General features: G+C 45.0%; 1 protein-coding gene across 1 annotated transcript in view; it reads right to left on the reverse strand.

The window, feature by feature from the left end:
* Positions 1-7,608: 7,608 nt before the first annotated feature.
* The window catches only part of lmbrd1 (LMBR1 domain containing 1), a 165,429-nt gene continuing 153,037 nt past the window's right edge, over positions 7,609-20,000 (reverse strand). Inside the window, exons 15-16 of the mRNA XM_063191038.1 lie at positions 10,603-10,694; positions 7,609-8,755 (exon numbers count right to left, since the gene is read on the reverse strand). Of these exons, the coding sequence (XP_063047108.1) occupies positions 8,651-8,755; positions 10,603-10,694 (197 nt within the window). The 3' untranslated portion in view covers positions 7,609-8,650. The remainder of the gene's footprint in view (positions 8,756-10,602; positions 10,695-20,000) is intronic.

Here is a 20,000-nt window from a genome sequence, read left to right on the forward strand (position 1 = left end):
GGAGCACAGAGAGGGCTGCCACAGGTCACCTAAGGCCTAAAGGGCGTGGAATGGCGGAGGGGCCTGAGGGGGCCCTTGGGGGTGTAAATGGCGGACGGGGTGCATGTAGGGGCTGGCTTGGGGGCCACTGGCTCTCTGTATGGGTCAGGGAGAGGAGGTTGACCCCTGCAGCCCCAGTGGAGATCAGAGAACAGTGTAGAGAGGGTTGAGCGGAAAATGAGCAAAAACAAGGAACAAAGCACCAGCGGGATCAGTGCACTGTCAGCTCATAGTGACCTGACAAGCAGCTGCTCATGGAAAAACACTACAGAGAACCCTCTCTTGTACAGTATATCTCTGTGCTTTCTACTGAGGCAAGAGTGCCTGTGTGTCTCTATGTCTGTGTAAATCCATCCAGGTGTAATGTTCAAACATCGAGGCATAACATGATTTCACCTTTGTAGATGAAGTAGATTTGTTTTCAAGCTAGCAACGGTATAAGGCTACCTGCCCAAAACAAGTCAGATTTGCTCGCTGGGGATGAATGGCTCCTTGTGTATTTTTCCACTTGGGTTTCCACCTCTGCATCCAAACGTTGTTAGTGTTTTTGGACTGTATTTAGATAAATTCTGGGAGTATATTTCGGAGATCAGAGCGCTTCATCGCTAGAGAGAATTTATCAAATGCCTACTATTGTTACTACTCTAATGCTAAGCCAAGAGTCATTCACCATTCACACACTTCTTATAAAACCCTGAGTGTTCACAACTAAGAAAGCGAGTGGATTTTTGGCTATGTGCTAAGCTCTCAGTAGGTGCCCCTACCGTATCCCACTGGCAGACAAATCCGCACAGCTAAGGCAGATGGATTCCAAGTGCTGAAGAAGAACCCCCACCGCCCCCATCCCCCATCCTCCATCCTCCATACCTCCTGTCTCCAGCCCTCAGCACCTGAATGGGAGCACAGGCAGGAGGGCTTTATATCTCTCCTGTCCTACAGATCAACCTGGAGCTCCATGTGGGGAACACTATTCTCTCTCCCTCTCCCTATCTGTCAGTCTCTCTTCCCTCTCTCTCTCTCTCTCTCTCTCTCTCTCTCTCTCTCTCTCTCTGTCTGTCTCCCCCCTTTCTCTCTCTCCAGCACTCTCTCCCTCACTCTCACTCTGTCTCTTTCTCTCTCTCCCTCACTCTCACTCTGTCTCTCTCCCCCTTCTCTCACTCCCTCTCTCTAAGCCTGGAGATGACGGAGGGTCATGGGGACTAATAGTCTGATGAGATTGATCCTCCCCTCTTCTGTGACCCCTCGCCAAACCGACCGCTTCTCCATTTGGTCACACCGGTTTGTTATGTGTCACCATCGCTTTTCCCCCCTTTCTGCTCCTTCTCTTCCCGTCTGCTTTCTGGAGCTAAAGCAAGACGTGGCGAGAGGTTGTCTGAGGACAAAGCAGCTGACTGAGGAAGGGACACAGAGTTCAGCATGGTGCTTTGGTAAAGTTCAGAGACATATTTTTCGCCGTTTGACATTTGTAGGTAAAACTGCCGGTGACTTTTAATCCCATTCTTCTGCCAAAGGAGTTATCACTCATTCCCTTGCCTTTCATTACCTTGCTGATAGCGCCTCAATATTCCACCCATATGAACTCTCTGGGTGAGTTCCAATATGTAACCTTGCGTCCTCCCTTGCTCACTTGCCTGCTTGTGACCTCATGATGATGTCACTGACGACAGAAAATGTATTCAATATCTTGCAAAAGCACAATTCTAATGCCATTTTCTCATTTGCAATTGGGATGGTGAATGAAAAACAGCCCCCCAAAAGTTGTTGTGGCTAGGCTGACAGCGGGGAAACTTTATTGTTTTCTCCACGGAGGAGGGGCCAGGAGGTGGGGCGAGACCACAAGCAAAAGTGGAGGAAGTAAGGTCGCATATTGGAATGCACACTCTGTCTTGCTGTTTCAAATCAAGTGCCTCTGTAAAGGATGCCGACGTGCAGAGTTCGGAGGTAGAATGTTATAGTGAAAACCCAACTGGGAAACTCCAACTCCCATTGTCATTGTGACACAGCACACAAGTGAACACTGCACACTACACACAACAAAATTGGATTTATGCCTCACCCTTGCAAGGGGGCAGCGCCCAATGGTGTCCGAAAGGGACCAGTGCGGCGGGACAGAACCATGCTCAGGGATCCACAGTCACGGAGGAGGATGAGGGAGAACACTGGTTATTTACTCCCCCCACCAACCTGGCGGGTCGGGAGTCGAACCGGCAACCTTTGGGCTACAAGTCTGACGCCCTAACCGCTTACCCATTACTGACCTGAATTAATTATCCTCCCTCCAAAAGCCTCATATACGTACAGTAGATGGGGGGTAGCGCTGAGCTATCGACCTAGACCTCAGTGGTATCGTACCTGCGTGTCTCCCATGCCGAACTGGAGCTGTGACTCTGAGAGGTCGCGAGTTTGAGTCCCGAGTGGCAGACTGCATAGGATGACCTCGGTTACAGCTCATTATACATGGGTTCACCGTGTTTATAAACACAATCTTCTGAGGAGGGTCAAGACACTAGCAGCCAACCACGTGAGGTAATTTTTTGACCAACAGTGGTTTCCAACAATCAGAGGTTGAGTTGTGCGCAGCTAGTGTCGCGCAGCCAGGAGAAAACAAAAATTTAGAACCCATCTATACAGAATAATATCTTATATTTGATAAAACAGCAGTCACGTTGTTCACAATTGCCAACTGCAACATCAATTAAGAGAGGAAATTGCACGATAGCCAATAGTAAAAAAGCAAAAGCAGCTATGGAGTGATAGAACACATTACACATTAGTTATAAGCAATTAGCATTGGGCTGTACTCTACTTGGATGCAATAATGAACCAGGGAATCAATACAGCAACTTATTACCACACTTCATCTGACTGAGTTTTATTTCCTATAATCCTGTAGTGTAGGGCTGCACAATATATCGAGATATATCAAAATATCAAGAGTGGCGATATGCGTACCGCGAAAATGAATTAGTTCTTATTAGTTCTTCTTCACTAACAAGAAAAAAACCATTCTCTGTAGTCCAATCACTAGCTGAATATCAAGAAAAGCACAAGAAGCCTGCCATGACAAAAGCCACGCCCCCCACAGAGGCCAACAAATTAGTGACAAGAAAATATATTTCATTCTAAATATTGTTATCGAGGTATTGCATGCTGTTATCAAGTATCGAGTTTGTTCTGATATGGTGCAGCCCTACTGTGGTGGCATCCAACAGGATGGTGAGTGAGGTCTTTGACCGTATCCCACCTGGCCCCCCTCTCTCTCTCTCTGTAAATAATACAAGACAGCAGAAGTCAATGAGGATAGTAGAGAGCACAACAAGGTGAAACCGAAGCCTCCTTCTTCCACCACTGTTTTACCCGTTCTATCCTTTGACCTGGAAATCCCCAGCGTAATTTAACTCACAGTCTGTTGACTGCCTCCTTCCATGTTGCATTCAAAGCCAAAATGCATTCCCTTGGGTACATCACACAGTTGTTGCATCTACAAAAGCACGTCCTGAACAATTCAGACCTTCAAAGAGGCTGCCCCGCCAAGCTTTCAAAAGTGATTGCATTTTCCGTCTCGACTCTCAAGAAGTTCTTTCTGGGAGTTTCAATGTCTTTTAGGGGAGGGAGAGAGAGAGAGAGAGAGAGAGAGAGAGAGAGAGAGAGAGAGAGAGAGAGAGAGAGAGAGAGAGAGAGAGAGAAAACAGAGGAACAAAAGTCAGAGAAGTTACTGCCCAGCCTAATGGAAGTGAATAGGGAAGAGAATGATTCCTATTTATAAAATTCCGCTCATTCACCTTTCTGACCTGCGGAGGCTGCTAAGTCATAACAGCTAACTGCCTCTCATCTTTCTCAAAGCCGCTCTCTCCCTCTCCCGAAGGCTAGACTGGCCATCTGGCATAGCGGGCATTTCCCAATGGGCCCCGCAACCTTGTGGGCCCTATTTTCAGAAAAGTAAAAAAAAAACCCACCTTTTAACATTTCTGAAAATAGGGGCCCACGAGGGTGCGGGGCCCACTGGCGAGTCAGTTCTACGCCGCTAATTATGAGGGTCCCCTTTAAGCCAAAAAAAAGTGCCCGGGCCCTATTTCTCCCCCAGTCCAGCCCGGCCCTCTCCCGTGGCTAAATGATGAGAAGAAGGGAAGGTTAACAGTGCTAACCTCTTCATTGCTGGAGATGGGGGCGGTGTGTCACCAGTTAAGCTGCCGTGGAAGCCTCCTAATTTATTTGGTGATGATGTGAGGGCTACTGCCTGCTCCCCATCTGTTGTGTTTGGGAGAGTCGGTCTGCGTGTGTGCGTGTGTGTGTGTGTGTGTGTGTGTGTGTGTGTGTGTGTGTGTGTGTGCGTGTGTGTGTGAGGGCATAGCTGGAATGAAATCAGAGGAACATCTGGCCAAGGTGAAAACATGAATAGCCTGTGTGTGTGTGTGTGTGTGTGTGTGTGTGTGTGTGTGTGTGTGTGTGTGTGTGTGTGTGTGTGTGTGTGTGTGTGTGTGTGTGTGTGTGTGTGTGTGTGTGTGTACGTGCAGGTCTGTGTGTGCTTTTGCTGCATGTCACCTACAGCAGCAGCAGCAAATTATGCCAGAGAAAATTGGGGTCACGAGTGTGAAAACAATGGGTTGCATCCGCAGCGCTGAAGCAATTCAATTGAGGAGGAAGCGTCGAATGCAGCCGCACCAAACAGACCTGCCTGCTCTGCTCCAGAACCTTCACTGAACGGAATGGAACCTCAGAGGAGCCATAGCAAGTGTCCATAGCAACAGGCTCTCGGGGCCGTCTGAATGAAGCCAATAACAAAATCAACACCATTTACAGTCAACTATAGTCTCTCCCCTCCCCCACTCTAAATGACAGCCCTTCTCTTGAGACACCTCCACAACTATTTTCCTCTTTCTCTCTCGTTAATATTGAAACTGTCTGTGATCTTGCCACGAAGGCCAGACCTACCACCTGTCTCCTGGACCCTATGCCCTCCTCTTTTGTCAAGGCCTCTCTACCAGTTCTCAGTCCCCTCCTTACCAACATGATTAACACTTCTCTCCTGACAGGCATAGTTTCCAACTCCCTAAAGATTGCAGCCATCACGCCAGTCCTCAAAAAATCCGGAGCTGCAGCAGATGATTTTAAAAGCTACCCTCCCATCTCAAACCTCCCCTTCATCTCCAAGCTGCTAGAGCGTAATGTGGCCTTGCAGCTTGAAGACCACATGACATCATTTAGCCTATGGGAGGAACTGCAGTCTGGGTTCAGGACTAAACACAGCTCTGAAACTGCGCTAGTCAAGGTCGTCAATGACCTTCTGATATATAGCTGCTGATTCAGGCCATTTCAGTATCCTCCTGCTACTTGATTTAACAGCTGCTTTTGACACAGTCTGCCACAACGTCCTTCTCACAAGGCTGGAAACCCTACTGGGCATCAATGGTACTGCACTCTCATGGTTCAGGTCCTATCTAACTGGAAGAGAGCAGTTTGTCTATTGGTGATTTCCGTCTCCAAGTTCACTCCTCACACATGGTGTTCCACAAGGCTCAGTTTTAGGCCCCCTACTCTTCATCATCTATATTCTTCCCCTTGGTAACATTCTCCGAAAACATGGCCTAAATTTCCATTGTTATGCAGAATGACACCCAAATCTACATACACACTAAACCCTCCCATCCACTCCCCCTTGCTAACTTAACAACTTGCCCTCAATGAAATTAGTAATTGGATGACCCAAAATTTTCTTAAACTTAAATCAAAGCAAAACCGAAGCCATCATCATCGCCACCCCATCATTACTTAAAAAGATAAACCTTTCTCAGTTCTCTATCCCTGACTATTTTACCTCCACTTCCTCTGAAGTAAAAAATCTGGGCGTCATCATCGACTCTTCGCTCTCCTTTGAATCCCATATTAAACACCTCACCAAAACTTGTTTTTTCCACCTTAAAACCATCTCCAGACTCCGCCCCTCTCTCACCCCTACCTCTGCTGAGACCCTCATTCACTCTTTCGTAACCTCCAGATTAGATTATTGCAATGCCCTACTCATTGGTCTCCCCACTAAATTGATAAACCGTCTACAATACATTCAAAACTCAGCAGCTAGATTACTTACACACACCCTGGCATCACATTACCTCTATCCTCTATCAATTACACTGGCTTCCTATCCATTCACGTATCCATTTCAAAATTCTCCTCCTCGTATACAAGGCCCAGCACAACCTTGCACCCTCCTACATCACAAGTCTCCTCACCATACAATCCCACCCGCACACTACGATCCACTGACTCACTCCTCCTTACTGTTCCCTCCACACACCTGCGCACCATGGGCGACAGGGCATTCAGTGTTGTTGGCCCCAAACTTTGGAATTCTCTTCCACTTTCACTTCGTCAATGCTCTTCACTATCTACTTTCAAATCTAAGCTAAAGACACACCTTTTCTCTTCTGCTTTTTAACTTCACTGACAGGCACTTCCACTTATTTTAATTATCAGTCTATTTTTTTATTTTATTTTACATATTATTTTTCCCACTCATTTTAATTTTATTTTCAAATGCATTCTACTTCTTTTTTCTTATTTTAAAAAACATTTATTTTATTGTAAGTTACTTTTATTTCTATTTTATTCTTGCATTTTTATTACTCACCTATTGTTAATTCACTGAAGCTTTGTTATACTTTCTCTACTGTTATGTATTTGTTTTTGATTGTAAAGTGTCCTTGGGTATTTTGAAAGGCGCTCAAAAATAAAATGTATTATTATATTATTATTATTATCTGAGTGCACCCCGCAGGCAACAGCAGGAAGTGGAGGGCAGGGGAGGAAGTAGCCGCTGGGTGAGTTTTTGTCTTAGTCAGCGGGAGTGTACGTGTACATGTACAGTAACGGAGTCAACATTTGATGGCAGTGAAAATCCTTGTTCTGGAGTATCCATTTGACGCCATGTTGTATGAAGTGTGTGTACCGGATTTGTAAGTGTATGTTAGGGTTTTTGGGTATGTGGTGGGGTCACATATTTTTTTTTTAAATATAGGAAAACTATCGTTAACACTTTATTTTAGGGTTATCTAAGCACTAACACATACAATGTTAATGCCTGTATAAGTAACTTGTAAGGCATGTACTGAGCAAAATCAAATATTTGTTAGGCATTTATTTGCAAATGTCTTGTTCATGCACAATTCAGGATTTATTACCGGGACTCAAATGTGAGTGTGAATGGGTGAATGTGAGGCATACATGTAAAGCACTTTGAGTGCTCAAAGGAGTCGAATGGTGCTATATACTGTAAATACAACCCATTTATCATCTAGTGTACACACACCCTTACATATTACCAATAGAGTACAGTACAACCATCCATCAAAACTCAACAACATTAAAGGACACAAACAAACACTGTATTTGGTACTTTTTTTCAAATCATTTTATATCATATATATATACATATCATTTATACCGGTATCATAACATTAGCGTGTTTAGACGGACATACGTTGCAGGCCATTGTGGCGAAATCAGGTAGACAAGGAGTACTACCTATACTCAGAGCAAACATGGACAGTGATGCACAAAGACAAAAGTCAGTGAATCTGAGACGAATGTTTATTCAAAACAAATCCATGCCATGTGATCATTTGTAAAGTAAAATAAAGTTTCACATCATTGCCATCACAAACTTGAGATTACTAAATCCAGCTGTAGTACAAGAAATCAGCTACAAACTCTATAGATGCCTTCGAAAAAACCTGTACAGTGAGATGATGATCAGGCATTAAAAATAAATAACACAGGCTTACATTTCACCTGGAGGGAGGGAGATGACCTCTCCACAATCTTATTAAATCTTTCAATTTCTCTCTCTCTCTCTCTCTTTTTTTTTAAAAGCATTTTCGTATATGTTATAAAACTCTGGAGTACCGTATCAAACAACATTCTAAAGGTTCTCATAGCGGACACTATTGCCAATGCCTATGGGTCATGTCATCTAAATGGCAATCAAAGTGCAAGATTAAAAACTCCCCTGAAACTTTTCCACAAAGTTTTCCAACCTAGAAGAAGAAGAAAAAAAACAACAACAATATTTGGAGACCCAGAGTGTTGGCTGCTGGGGATTGGTCCGGATTGGGGCAATAGGGGCAACATTATGCAGCCTGTTAGCCAAAGAGGAGAATAGCTTTAACCAGTCTCTGGTTTAACACTTCCGTCAGTTAGTTAATAGGATACACAAAGTCTGGATTAGAACGAATGTTGTTAAGAAACCAAAGAGCATTTTCAAAACAACAACAGAAAAAAGAAAGAAAAAATAACGACCATATCGTGGACATTGTGGAACAATGTGAGTTTCAAAATGTCAAAAGTCAAAATGTCAGTAACAAGCTCATTTAGCGAGAAAACAAGCCAACAAAAATGACATTATTTTTTTTAGATTAGGTTACAGCAGAGGGTATAATACCAACTCACTTATCCCATCCCAAAGACTTGTGCCTGTCCAGAGCGGATCCAGTGTGCAAACTCTAGTCAGCAGGGGCCCTGTTTCAGAAACCACTTGATCAGGGCAGAGGGAGGAAAAAAGACGCTGCTTGGCTCTCTCCTCCTCCTCCTCTCCTTCTGCTCCTCCTCCTCTTCTTCAGTACTCATCATCACTCACGTCCGAGTCGTCGGCCTCCACCTCGCCCTCAATCACAGACTTCTTTCCTTTGCAGCAGGATACCATCAGGCCGACGAGGAAAACCTGATAGAGGAATGGAGGGGGAGAGAGAGAGAGAGAGAGAGAGAGAGCGAGAAAACAGAGAGGAAGGGGTTGGAGAGAATGGAGAGAGAGAGATAGAGAGAAAGAGAGAGAGAGATGGGATTGTGTTTGTGTGTAAGAGGGAGGGAGAGAGAGAGAGAGAGAGAGAGAGAGAGAGAGAGAGAGAGAGAGAAAGAGAGAGAGAGAAAGAGAGAGAGAGAGAGAGAGAGTCAAGAGTCGTGATCAAGAAAGGAGTTGCGACAGACGAATGAGAAGGGCTAGTCAATAGAGTGGGAAGGAATTGAATTGAGAGAGAGCTTGTTTTTGAGATGAGGATTTTTTTTGTTGCCCCAAGCCAAAGAGAGGATCATGCAGTACATTCCTATAAACAATTGGATTGTACAGCCATATTGTACTGCCCACCGCTGCCAGATACAGCTGGATGTGAAATGGTTACACAGAATTAACTTCTGTCTGGCAGCAAGGGGAACTTGGATAATCATGTACCTTTATAATAAAGGCTGGCTGACACTTTTGTTTTCATTGCAGACCTACCCACCATGTATACAGCTTGCACACGCACGCACGCACACACGTGCACACACGTGCACACACCATAAAATAATCACACTGCACTAGAAAACAATGCACATAATCATCAAGTCCAGTTTACAGGCTTGAGCTTGTCCTTGTAGAGGTGTTGTGCTGCTGGGCTGTGCTATATGCTTTAAAAGCATCCCGCATTAGAGGGAGACGTGACTTGATGGGTGTTTGGTATGGCACCAGGGGGAGTAGATTACAGTACACACTGTTCACATACTTGAAAGCAATCTGGAGCCGCAATTAACACCACTATGGCGGCTTTATACATAATTGAGCCTTTTTTCTTGCGTTTGTAGTACCTCATAAAGACCCCCAACTTTCGAGATGTTTTTGTGCGCGTTTTCTTTCTTTTGTAATTTTGTTTGGGGGCTTGCTACAGTGGGTAATCGTCGTCTCGGCCTGGCTTCACATATTACAGTGAGGAAAGAACTGGCCACCCGGGGTGAGAAATGAAAAGAGATGTTGACAAGGAAAAGGCGTAACAGAACACAAAGTGCCTGTTAAGACACAACACTTGCACATTTTGAGCGCATTTCTTTCTTTTTTTGAAACATAATTTTGTTTTTCGGGCTTGCTACTCATACTTGATTGCGGTCTTTCTTCTCTGTTCCGGCAGCCACGCATTATGGTGAGGAAAAGACCTGGCCGCGTGGTGAAAAGAGAGGAGGTGTTGACAAGAGAGGGGGGCATCCAAAACACAGAGGCCAGGGGTTGATGATGTGCCTTGCCTGCCTGCTGAGCCGTGCCAGCAATCACTGAAATTACACTCAACGGGGCAAAAGGAGCCAGCGTGCTGCCAAACACTCTGCCCCGAGTCTCTGCCCTCACAGCCTGGGAATGGCTATGAATAGTGGTGGTGGTGGTGGTGTAACGATCGCTTCGACACCACAAGGCACAAGCTTTTTGGTTTGCTGAAGTTAATAATCTCCAATCTGTCAGTTGTTAGAGATTTTGAGAGAGCTGTGGCGTGTACAACAAAGTGAATGCGACTTTTACCACAGCTGAATTGGAATCGCATTGAGAAAAATATATGGGACGGTGGTCCAAGTTCAACACTAGCACCTGATATTACGTAGTTGTTAAACCAGTTATTCCACTGTACCTAAGAAGGTAGCTAGACTAACTAGCTACTGGATCAGCAGATCATTAGACAGGTACACTGGTCGACTGGTTACTCAGTGAAGCTACCTGTATTGGAAGGAGAACTTCTACTTTTGACATAGTTGCATACCATATCACATACTCACCGCTATAAAGGCCCAGTTGCCAAAGTAATATATGGTGCTGAAGAACCAGAACTTGTGGAGGAACAGGTAGGATCTCGTCACCGTGCACTGATCTACAGAGAGAGAGAGAGAGAGAGAGAGAGAGAGAGAGACAGACAGACAGACAGAGAGAGAGAGAGTGAAAGAGAGAGAGCGAAAGAAAAAGAAACATTTTTCCTATTTAGAACAAAAAATATTCAGGGGCAAAGTGAAATTGCAGGTTTAAAAGTGGTAATGACAGAGGATGGAGAGATGCAGGTTATTTGAACAATACCAAACCTTAAACCTGAATAATATGCGCTTGAACACGATGTGACAACTACTCTTTAAAAGGGTGGCCGAGGCTAATCCTAAATGGAGTGGAAGTGTCGGTTTGAATAAAGAAGTGGTTTCCAAACTGGGAGTCCGGACCCCCAGGGGGGCCATGGAGGTACTGAAGGGGCGTTACGGACAAAAGGGACATTGCATAAAAACAGCAAATCTCCAGGTTTATAGCTAACATAATTCCATAATTTGGTTAGTAACAGTATTCAGTTAATTCAGTTAAGGTTAATAGATGTTTTTGCTGTTCTGTGGATTTCTAGTAATGTTAGCGGACAAACTATTAATTGAAGATCTAGATATTCATTGCTAGGCTACGATGACTGTCAGTGGGGGGGTATACATATAATAATAATATTCTGAAGTCCAAAAAGTCTGGGAACCAATGGACTAAAGCATGAGGCTGATTAATTAAAGCAATGAAACTATCAGGCCTGTGTATTTCAAGGATGAATTATTAAGCGAGACTATGTTACAAGACAAATGGAACAGTGCTATACAAGTTGACTCCGAACATAAACCTTCACCCCCAAATCCAACCCCACCTCCTCAGAAAAAAAACCATGGCAATAAATACATGCTGAGCATTACAGGAAGTATGCATATTAGTGCACTGCTTCCAGAGCGGTCTATCTTGGGAAGGCGATGGCAATAGGATAAGTTCCTCTCCCTCATGCAAGTCTAGCCAGGAACCTCCAAGGCAAGGCAAGACAAGACAAGACAAGACAAGACAAGACAAGACAAGACAAGACAAGACAAGACAAGACAAGACAAGACAAGACAAGGAAAAGTTATTTGTACTGTATAGTGCATTTCATACACGGCTGCAGTATAATGTGCTTCACAAAAATAAAGGTAAATGGACAAAGAAACAAGAAATAGAGAAAGAAAACATTAAATAATTGGAATAAAGGAAAATTAAAACTTGAAAAAATGAGACATTAAATAATTAGAATCAAACAAAATTAAAAACATTGAAATCAGAACCTGAAAAACCTTAACTAAACCAAGGCACCTTCCCCATCACACCAGTGACCGGCAGCTGGTTGATTTATTGAATGGCTGATGCAGTCAGCAAAACCACTGCTCACGAGACAATATCTAAACCAGAATGTAACATTTCCACATTTCTTTTACATAAAAGTTTACACTATGTTTTACTGTAGGATGAAGGATTCATTATGTGCACTCTGTCCCTGATATTATTTCACGTCTACATCTTCTTTTTGGAACATTGTTCTATTCTAGTGTTTCTTAACGGGGCGGTACAGCCCCCCATGGGGCATTGGGGAGCGCTAGGGGGGCGTTGAGAAGAATACAGTTGAGAGGGGCGGTGCTTATTTGTCTTTCTGAGCATTAGTCCACTTACTTTTTTTAATAATGAGGGGGGCATTGGCATGTTTATGATGAGATCAAGGGGGCGTTTGGAGGCTTAGGATGAGGTCCTTCAAAAAAGGTTGAGAACCATTATTCTATTCTGATGCCGGATTCACAGCAGGTAAGCGACAAAGCAACGCTACCTGTAACCGGAAGCCTGACTTGCGAGCTTGGAGTTACTGTGCCAGCACTGGCCTGTACTTTGCACTCACTTTAGCATCCTCTTGCTTAATCTCTTCTCCTCTGAGAACATCTAACGCAACTGCTGTCCACCGCTACAAACCGCTTTGGATAAAGTAAGTCTAAGTAAGTGTAATGAAATGTCAATCTGAGTGGCTAAGTATAGGAGCGCAGGCCGGAGGAGACTTGAACAGTTGAGATCTTGTTGAGATCTCCCCTGCAGTTTACATTGTAGGTAAACAAACCTGAAGCCTGTTCCCTGAGTCATCTGATGCAAACCTCGTTAATGTATCATAATCGTCTCTAAAGTTAAGACGTGACTCAAACACACCTCATGCCCTTTACTCCCACCAGGGACGATGTTTATTTATCTCCACTGAAAGTTTGCGAGAAATGATAATGCGTCGAAGTCATGCTATTTTTAACTCAATAACATGTAGGGTTCAGTTGATATAAAGATGGCTAGACGTTGAGACTCCAACACGCCTCCTCCCCATTTACAAATCAGTGGTTCTCAATCTTTTTCTTGGGGAGGGCTGTAAAGCCCCCGTTGAGAAACATTAATGTAAAAAATGTTTAGCACTACAGATACAGGGGTTTCAACTGATCTCCTCTCCTCTCCACCTCTCCTCTTCTACTCCTCTGCCATGAAATGGACAGGACGCCTGCTCTGCTTTCAGTAGTGTGGCAGGGCAGCATATGCAGCAGACACAAGGCCTTCAATAGACTGCCTTTCATCTGGGATGAAGAAAGAGAGAGAGAGAGAGAGAGAGAGAGAGAGAGAGAGAGAGAGAGAGAGAGAGAGAGAGAGAGAGAGAGAGACAGAGAGAGAGAGAGAGAGAGAGAGAGAGAAAGAGAGAGAAAGAGAGAGAGACCTCTGTATTCTTCTGTGCTCTTGCTGTGATTCAGGAATAAACCTTTCTGGAGGATATCAAGGAGTGCTTATTCAGGCTTTGTCCAGGTGCATATTTCAATTAATATCAGGCCTGACCGGGGGAGGGCAGGAGGCAGCACAGAAAGGGTAGAAGAGGATTATTCCTGAAATATACACGGGCCTACAGTAGGATGCGTAGAGTCCATGTTCTTTTTTTATGCGCTGAGAGTCTACCAGTATCATGTCCTTTTTATACAGCACTTGGACTGCTGTTTGGAAACATTTGCACATCTGAGGAAAAGGCTGGACCAGTGGGCTCTATTTAAAAGCCGAGGGGTTTTCAAGTCAGTCGGTCTGGGACAGCGGGATATCTTTCTTCCTTCCCAAAAGTGTGATTCTGTATATATATATATATATATGCGTGTGTGTGTGTGTGTGTGTGTGTGTGTGTGTGTGTGTGTGTGTGTGTGTGTGTGTGTGTGTGTGTGTGTGTGTGCGTGTGTGTGCTTATGAGTGAGTGGGTGTAAGAAAAAAAAAAAGAGAGAGAGAGAGAGAGATACAGAAAGAAAGATACAGACAGAGAACTAGAGAGAGAGAGAGAGAGAGAGAGAGAGAGAGAGAGAGAGAGAGAGAGAGAGATACAGAGAGACAGAGATGAGAAAAGAGAGGAATAAAGAGGCACAGAGATAACCTGATATGACAGACAGAAAAAGAAAGAGAAAGAGAAAGAGAGAAAGACAGGGTGGACGGATACAGCGAGAGATGGGGCTAACAGGGGAGGAGGGTGACCACTTTTCCATTCATTTCTCAAAACATGTTTCATTGAAACAGCATTGCCCATCCAGCCAGCCAGCCAGCCAGCCAGCCAGCCCGCCCAGCTGACAGTGTAGGATGCTTGATGTTGTTCCTTCTATTTTGGGGCGTACTGAGGGGGTGGTGTGTGTGTGTGTGTGTGTGTGTGTGTGTGTGTGTGTGTGTGTGTGTGTGTGTGTGTGTGTGTGTGTGTGTGTGTGTGTGTGTGTGTGTGTGTGTGTGTGTGCGTGCGTGCGTGTGTGTGTGTGTGGAGCGGCGTGGGCAGCGAGGGAGAGGGAGACGGGAGTGCGATGGAGAGACTGGAGTGATTAATTCTATTAGGAGGAGGCATGAGGATGTCGCGGCGGCTGCCGAGAGGCCCCGTGAGACAGGCTCCCGTCATTAATTACAGCCGCGTGCACCACGCCGCGCCCGTGCCTGCGCCCGAGCCGCGCCACGATGAGGCATCTGCTGAAATCATGGGCATAATGCAACAGCTAATGGGGACGAGAGCACAGGCAGCACATAGCAGCCCCAAAAGAGACCAGCCCCAACGTGCTGGAGGAGGAGGAGGAGGAAGAGGAGGAGGAGGATGACATCCAGAAAAGAAACAGAGGAAGGAGCCAGGGAGACGGAGAGAGAGAGAGAGAGAGAGAGAGAGAGAGAGAGAGAGAGAGAGAGAGAGAGAGAGAGAGAGAGAGAGAGAGAGAGAGAGAGAGAGAGAGAGAGGAATTGAAATGGAGAGAGAGGCATAGAGACAGACTGAGCCAGACAGACAGGGAGAAAGAGAGAGAGGGAGAGAGAGAGAGAGAGGGAGAGAGAGAGAGAGAGAGAGAGAGAGAGGGGGAGAGAGGGAGGGAGAGAAAGGGCAGCATGAGTATGTCAGTGAGACAGCATATTCTCCAATGACCGAAACTGTCAGTCAACCAGCAAGTGAAGCGTAAGACAAAAATAACAGCACACACATACTGCATAGCCAGGTGCTGATATATCCTGATATCTGCATCCTTATTGGGTAACAGACAGACACATAGCCAGTCTCTGCATTATTATTGGCTAAGGGACAGACACATAGCCAGCCTCTGCATTCTTATTGGGTAAGGGGCATACACATAGACAAACATGGACACTGCTAACCCACAGCCAAACACAGACACTGCAGGAAACTTCCTCCGGAAGAAAATAAGTCCTCTCCTCTTTCCAAGCATAGCATCGTACCTTACTGGCCCCTATGAATTGCCTTGATTTACACCCCTGTCCTGTTCTTTTGCGGCACGCCTGTTGCCAAATCGAAGACTCTCGCCCTCACTTGGTATTATATTACAAGGATTAGGAAATACATTAAATGAAAAATAGGAGAAATACATTAAACTGAAATGACAGATTAAGGCCCGGGGACCATATCTGCGGAAGACAATTGTAAGGTGATGAAAAAACTGCTCGGTCGGACACCGGCAATTGGATATCTTGGGGCTGGAAAATGATTGCACTGAATAACAATCTCTGAATGCCCGATTAGGCACTTGGAGTCAATTTCCTCTTTTTTGTTTCTTTGTAATACCGTTTTCAACTCCGGACTGCATCTGAACGTGTTATCAAATAATACAACGAGCTTCTGTTTCCATTGTGCCGTCTTGTTTTTTTTTTTCTTCTGCCAATTGGAGGCAGGCACTGAAATATTCAAAACGCTCCAGATGTGCAATACTTACTCATTTCATTATTCATTTGTTGGTTTTGGATGAGTAACACATATTTGTGGTTCTGGTTTCCAAAAGAAAGTACGGAACATAATGAGTGGCTTAATAGAACGCAGCATCCAATTGGTGAAAGACAAAAAAAATTGTCAGAGCACACATCAATGTGTGCCTTTGGCTTGATCATTTTTACCATTTTGTATTATTAATATTTCATGTCTTTTGTGCCATCTCAGTTCACTAATATGTGACTGTCGCGATTGCCGCTGAAATGGTGTTTGTGATCTACTGACTTGAACTGAGACAATGAGGGCACAAGAAACGCAATTATTATTGCCAATGAATTAATATGGCCACAGACTTAATAGGCTGGTGAGGAGATAAACATTACACATTCCTCTAAAGACAAGGTTGATGTGGCCATTTCAGCAAGCACACACCCACACAAAAGACCTACTGAAAGTGCACATGCATGCACATGCAAACAGGAAATATCAAGACACACACAAGCACACAGAAAATACACACGCAGAGGCACGCACACACAGAGGCACGCGCACACACGCAAACGCATACACGCACATCACACACGTACACACACACACACGTACATCACACACACACACACACACGTACATCACACACACACGTACATCACAAACACACACACACGTACATCACACACACACACACACGTACATCACACACACGTACATCACACACACACACACACACACACACACACACACACACACACACACACACACACACACACACACACACACACACACACACACACACACACACACACACACACACACACACACACACACACACACACACACACACAATTACAGCTGTGCTTCTTGACTGTTTATGGAAACTCTGCTCCATTAACCTGCCAGCGCTATAGTAGGATTGACATGACAGTATTAGGTGCCAACGATTACGCCCCTGCAAGCAGACAGCTCGTCATTTGGAAAGACATGCACGATTCTGCCTGTATGATTGTGTGTGTGCGCGCGCGCGTGCGTGCGTGCGTGCGTGTGTGTGCGCGCACGCACGCGCACACGTGTGTGTGTGTCTGTGTGTGCCTTTTCACTGTACACATTGTCGCTGTGGAGCACACTAATGCACTGAGCCCATGGGCAGGGGTGAGACAGAGAGTGGAAAGCGGCGTCCATTCAGCCAGCACAAACCACTATTCAACCACCAAGGCCTCTCCTTTCTTCAATGCCAAATGGCGTTTAGGGGGGGAAAAAAACACCATTCACCAGAAATATGAATAGAAAGCAGAAGAAGAAGAGAAAAAAATGGCTTCAGGTTGTTTGGGAAGTTAGTGGATGGATGGAGCAAATGAATGGTGAGTGAGTAGAGTGTATGATCCAGGCCTAGTGAGGGCAGAGAGGCCTGTTGTATGCATGACTGGGGTGTGAGAGCGGAGGAGGACTCCATTGAGACAGGCCAGGAGTGAGGCCGGGGAAATAAGATGCCACACAGAGACACACGCACACAGGCACCCAAGTACACAAACACAATACACACACAAATACGTATATTCAGACACATCAACACAGAGATGCAGTCTGACACTTGGGCGCATAATGTAGATGCCCCTTTTGTGTGCCTTAAGCCAGGCTCAAACTACACGACTATCGATTGTGTGTGCGATTTTGGGGTCGCGGTGCACCGCACACTAGAAGAGAATCGCAACTGTCAATCTTGTCGCTGCTCGCAGCCACCGAGACAATGCCCGACGTTCTATTTCCAGTCGCAAATATCAAACAGTGTTTGATTTCTACGATTTGCGATCGGCGACTTTTTGAGCTGCCAAAGTTCTATCTTAGAACGTCGCTCACGACGAGGAAATCTTTCCCGACAATCGCTTGCGATGGTCCTGGGGGGTAACGTTCCAGCGATTGTCGTAAGGGGGGGTTTTCAGCCGAGAATCTGCGCGATAGTCATGTAGTTTGAGCCAGGCTTAAGATGCCACATCACAACAGGTGTGGAGGAGCTGAAGAAAAGAGTGCCTGGATACAAACCCCTCAGTGCTGACCTCTGCTAGAGGTACAGCATGTAGGATGGTGGGGTATTGCAACTATCCGTCTCATTGAAACTGTGTTGCATCTTACCACCAAATTTGATCATTTCATGAATATTTACCAAGTAATAAACCAATACTTAGTAGTATGACCAAAACACGGTAAATTTTACAGCTACAAATGTCTGGATTTTACTGGAAATATAAAACGGTGGACATGGAGAAGACACACCTTTTCATGCATAAAAAGTGTAATGTTCCCAGTCATAATGAATACTTAGAAATTGGTGGTAACGTCTTCATGAAGAAAAAAACATTTGTGTTTTTGTGAATGATCAGCATGAGTCCTGGAAAAAAAACTACTAAAAATATTTCTTATGGCATCTTTGACCTACTCCATACTGCTGATACTAAACGGCTGCTTATTCAGAAGTTGGATTAGACTTAAGTCAGAAATGAGAGTCAGTGTATCTTAAAACAGTCAAATAAGGGGGTAAAAACAGATTTCAGGAGTGGAAAATAACCCTTTCAAAATAACCACTTCAAAATAACCACATCGAACATAATCAGCATCAGGTTTTGCTGATGACTGAGCCCCAGCATCAGTCGTGACTAAGGGAGCTTTGTGTGTGTGCAGCTTATCTGGTTGCTCTGATAAACATGCCATTTTATTGGGGTGTCCTTACAAAACTTTTCCATTACTTTAAACCACTGAGTGCTTCAGGTCTGGCCAATTCTGAGCTGCGTCGGGAGACGACGTCATAGAAAACTGGAAAGTGCGCCTGCTATTAGGCAAAATGGAGGCTCATCTGAACTTGTATAAAGGACACGTAAATCCAGTCATTTGGCAGAACCATCGTAACTTCTCCGGGAACATCTTGACATGTCCCTGCGTGGATAAATTGAGCTCAGAAATACTCTGAAGAGGTCTCCGGGTCCTCTTCCTTCCCTGAGAAAGGGGAGACAGTTAGCTGGCAGGAACATACGCTAAAAGGGGGAGAAGGTCAAGCACTGCCTGGCCCCTACAATTAACTTACAACAGTAGCAAAGACCTGGTGCATCCGGATAGACACAGAGTACACAGTGTTCCATCTTTAATTAGTATCAGAAGGGCTTGAGGGGTGCATTGCCCCAGATTGCCACTATCATCTCTGGCTGTTTGTCTAATAAATACAGAAGATTTAAAGATCACACTTCCTCATCCAGTGACCATGATCGAACAGGGAGAGAGAAAAAAAAAAACACACACACACACACATAAGCCTACAAGCAAATCTAGATTAGCGTGAACTCTTGCATGATTAAACGGCTGTTTAATAGTGGTGTAAGCAGTGCACACACTTGCTACCAGCCATTCTCACTCCACGGCAACACTTTTCTTGATTGTTAATCATAACGAGGATCATTATAGGAAATAGGGACAACACACGCGATATAATGCGGTATGCAGCACCAGTCAGCCCTCCGGGAGAACACCACGCTGCCACCACGCTGATAATTACCGCCAAGGAAGAAAGGCCTAATGACAGAGGAGTTGATTGCATCATTCATGGGAAACTGAGCATGAATGATGGATGTGCTCTCTGTGTGTGTGGGTAGTCTTTGCGGTGTGTTGGTGTGTGCGTGTGAGGGGTTATACAGTGTGTGTGTGTGTGCGTGTGCGTGTATGATATAGAGTTATATGTAGTGTGTGTGTGTGTGTGTGTGTGTGTGTGTGTATGATATGGAGTTATACGTAGTGTGTGTGTGTGTGTGTGTGTGTGTGTGTGTGTGTGTGTGTGTGCGTGTGCGTGTGGCCTCGAAAGGGAGTACAAAGGTCTGTACATGGACATGGAGGTATTGAATTTTGTGAACTCACGCTAACAATGAGCTATGCTATTGGACTGGAGTGTACAGTACATACAACATAGTAGCACAGGAAAACCACCTTACAGTGAGCCATTAAGTTTCCATTATCAACATAAAGCGCAGCTGTGTCTCTTGTGACTGGTTACCCCACTCCGCCATGAGGCAGAAAACTGCACTGTAACAGGAAGTAACCAGTCTGGGACTCCTGTGGTAGCTACTTCTGTGGGAGCTACTCCTGCTCTAAGCTCCAGGT

The sequence above is a fragment of the Engraulis encrasicolus genome, chromosome 24 (genome assembly GCF_034702125.1).
Source record: "Engraulis encrasicolus isolate BLACKSEA-1 chromosome 24, IST_EnEncr_1.0, whole genome shotgun sequence".
In the NCBI taxonomy this organism is placed as follows: Eukaryota; Metazoa; Chordata; class Actinopteri; order Clupeiformes; family Engraulidae; genus Engraulis; species Engraulis encrasicolus.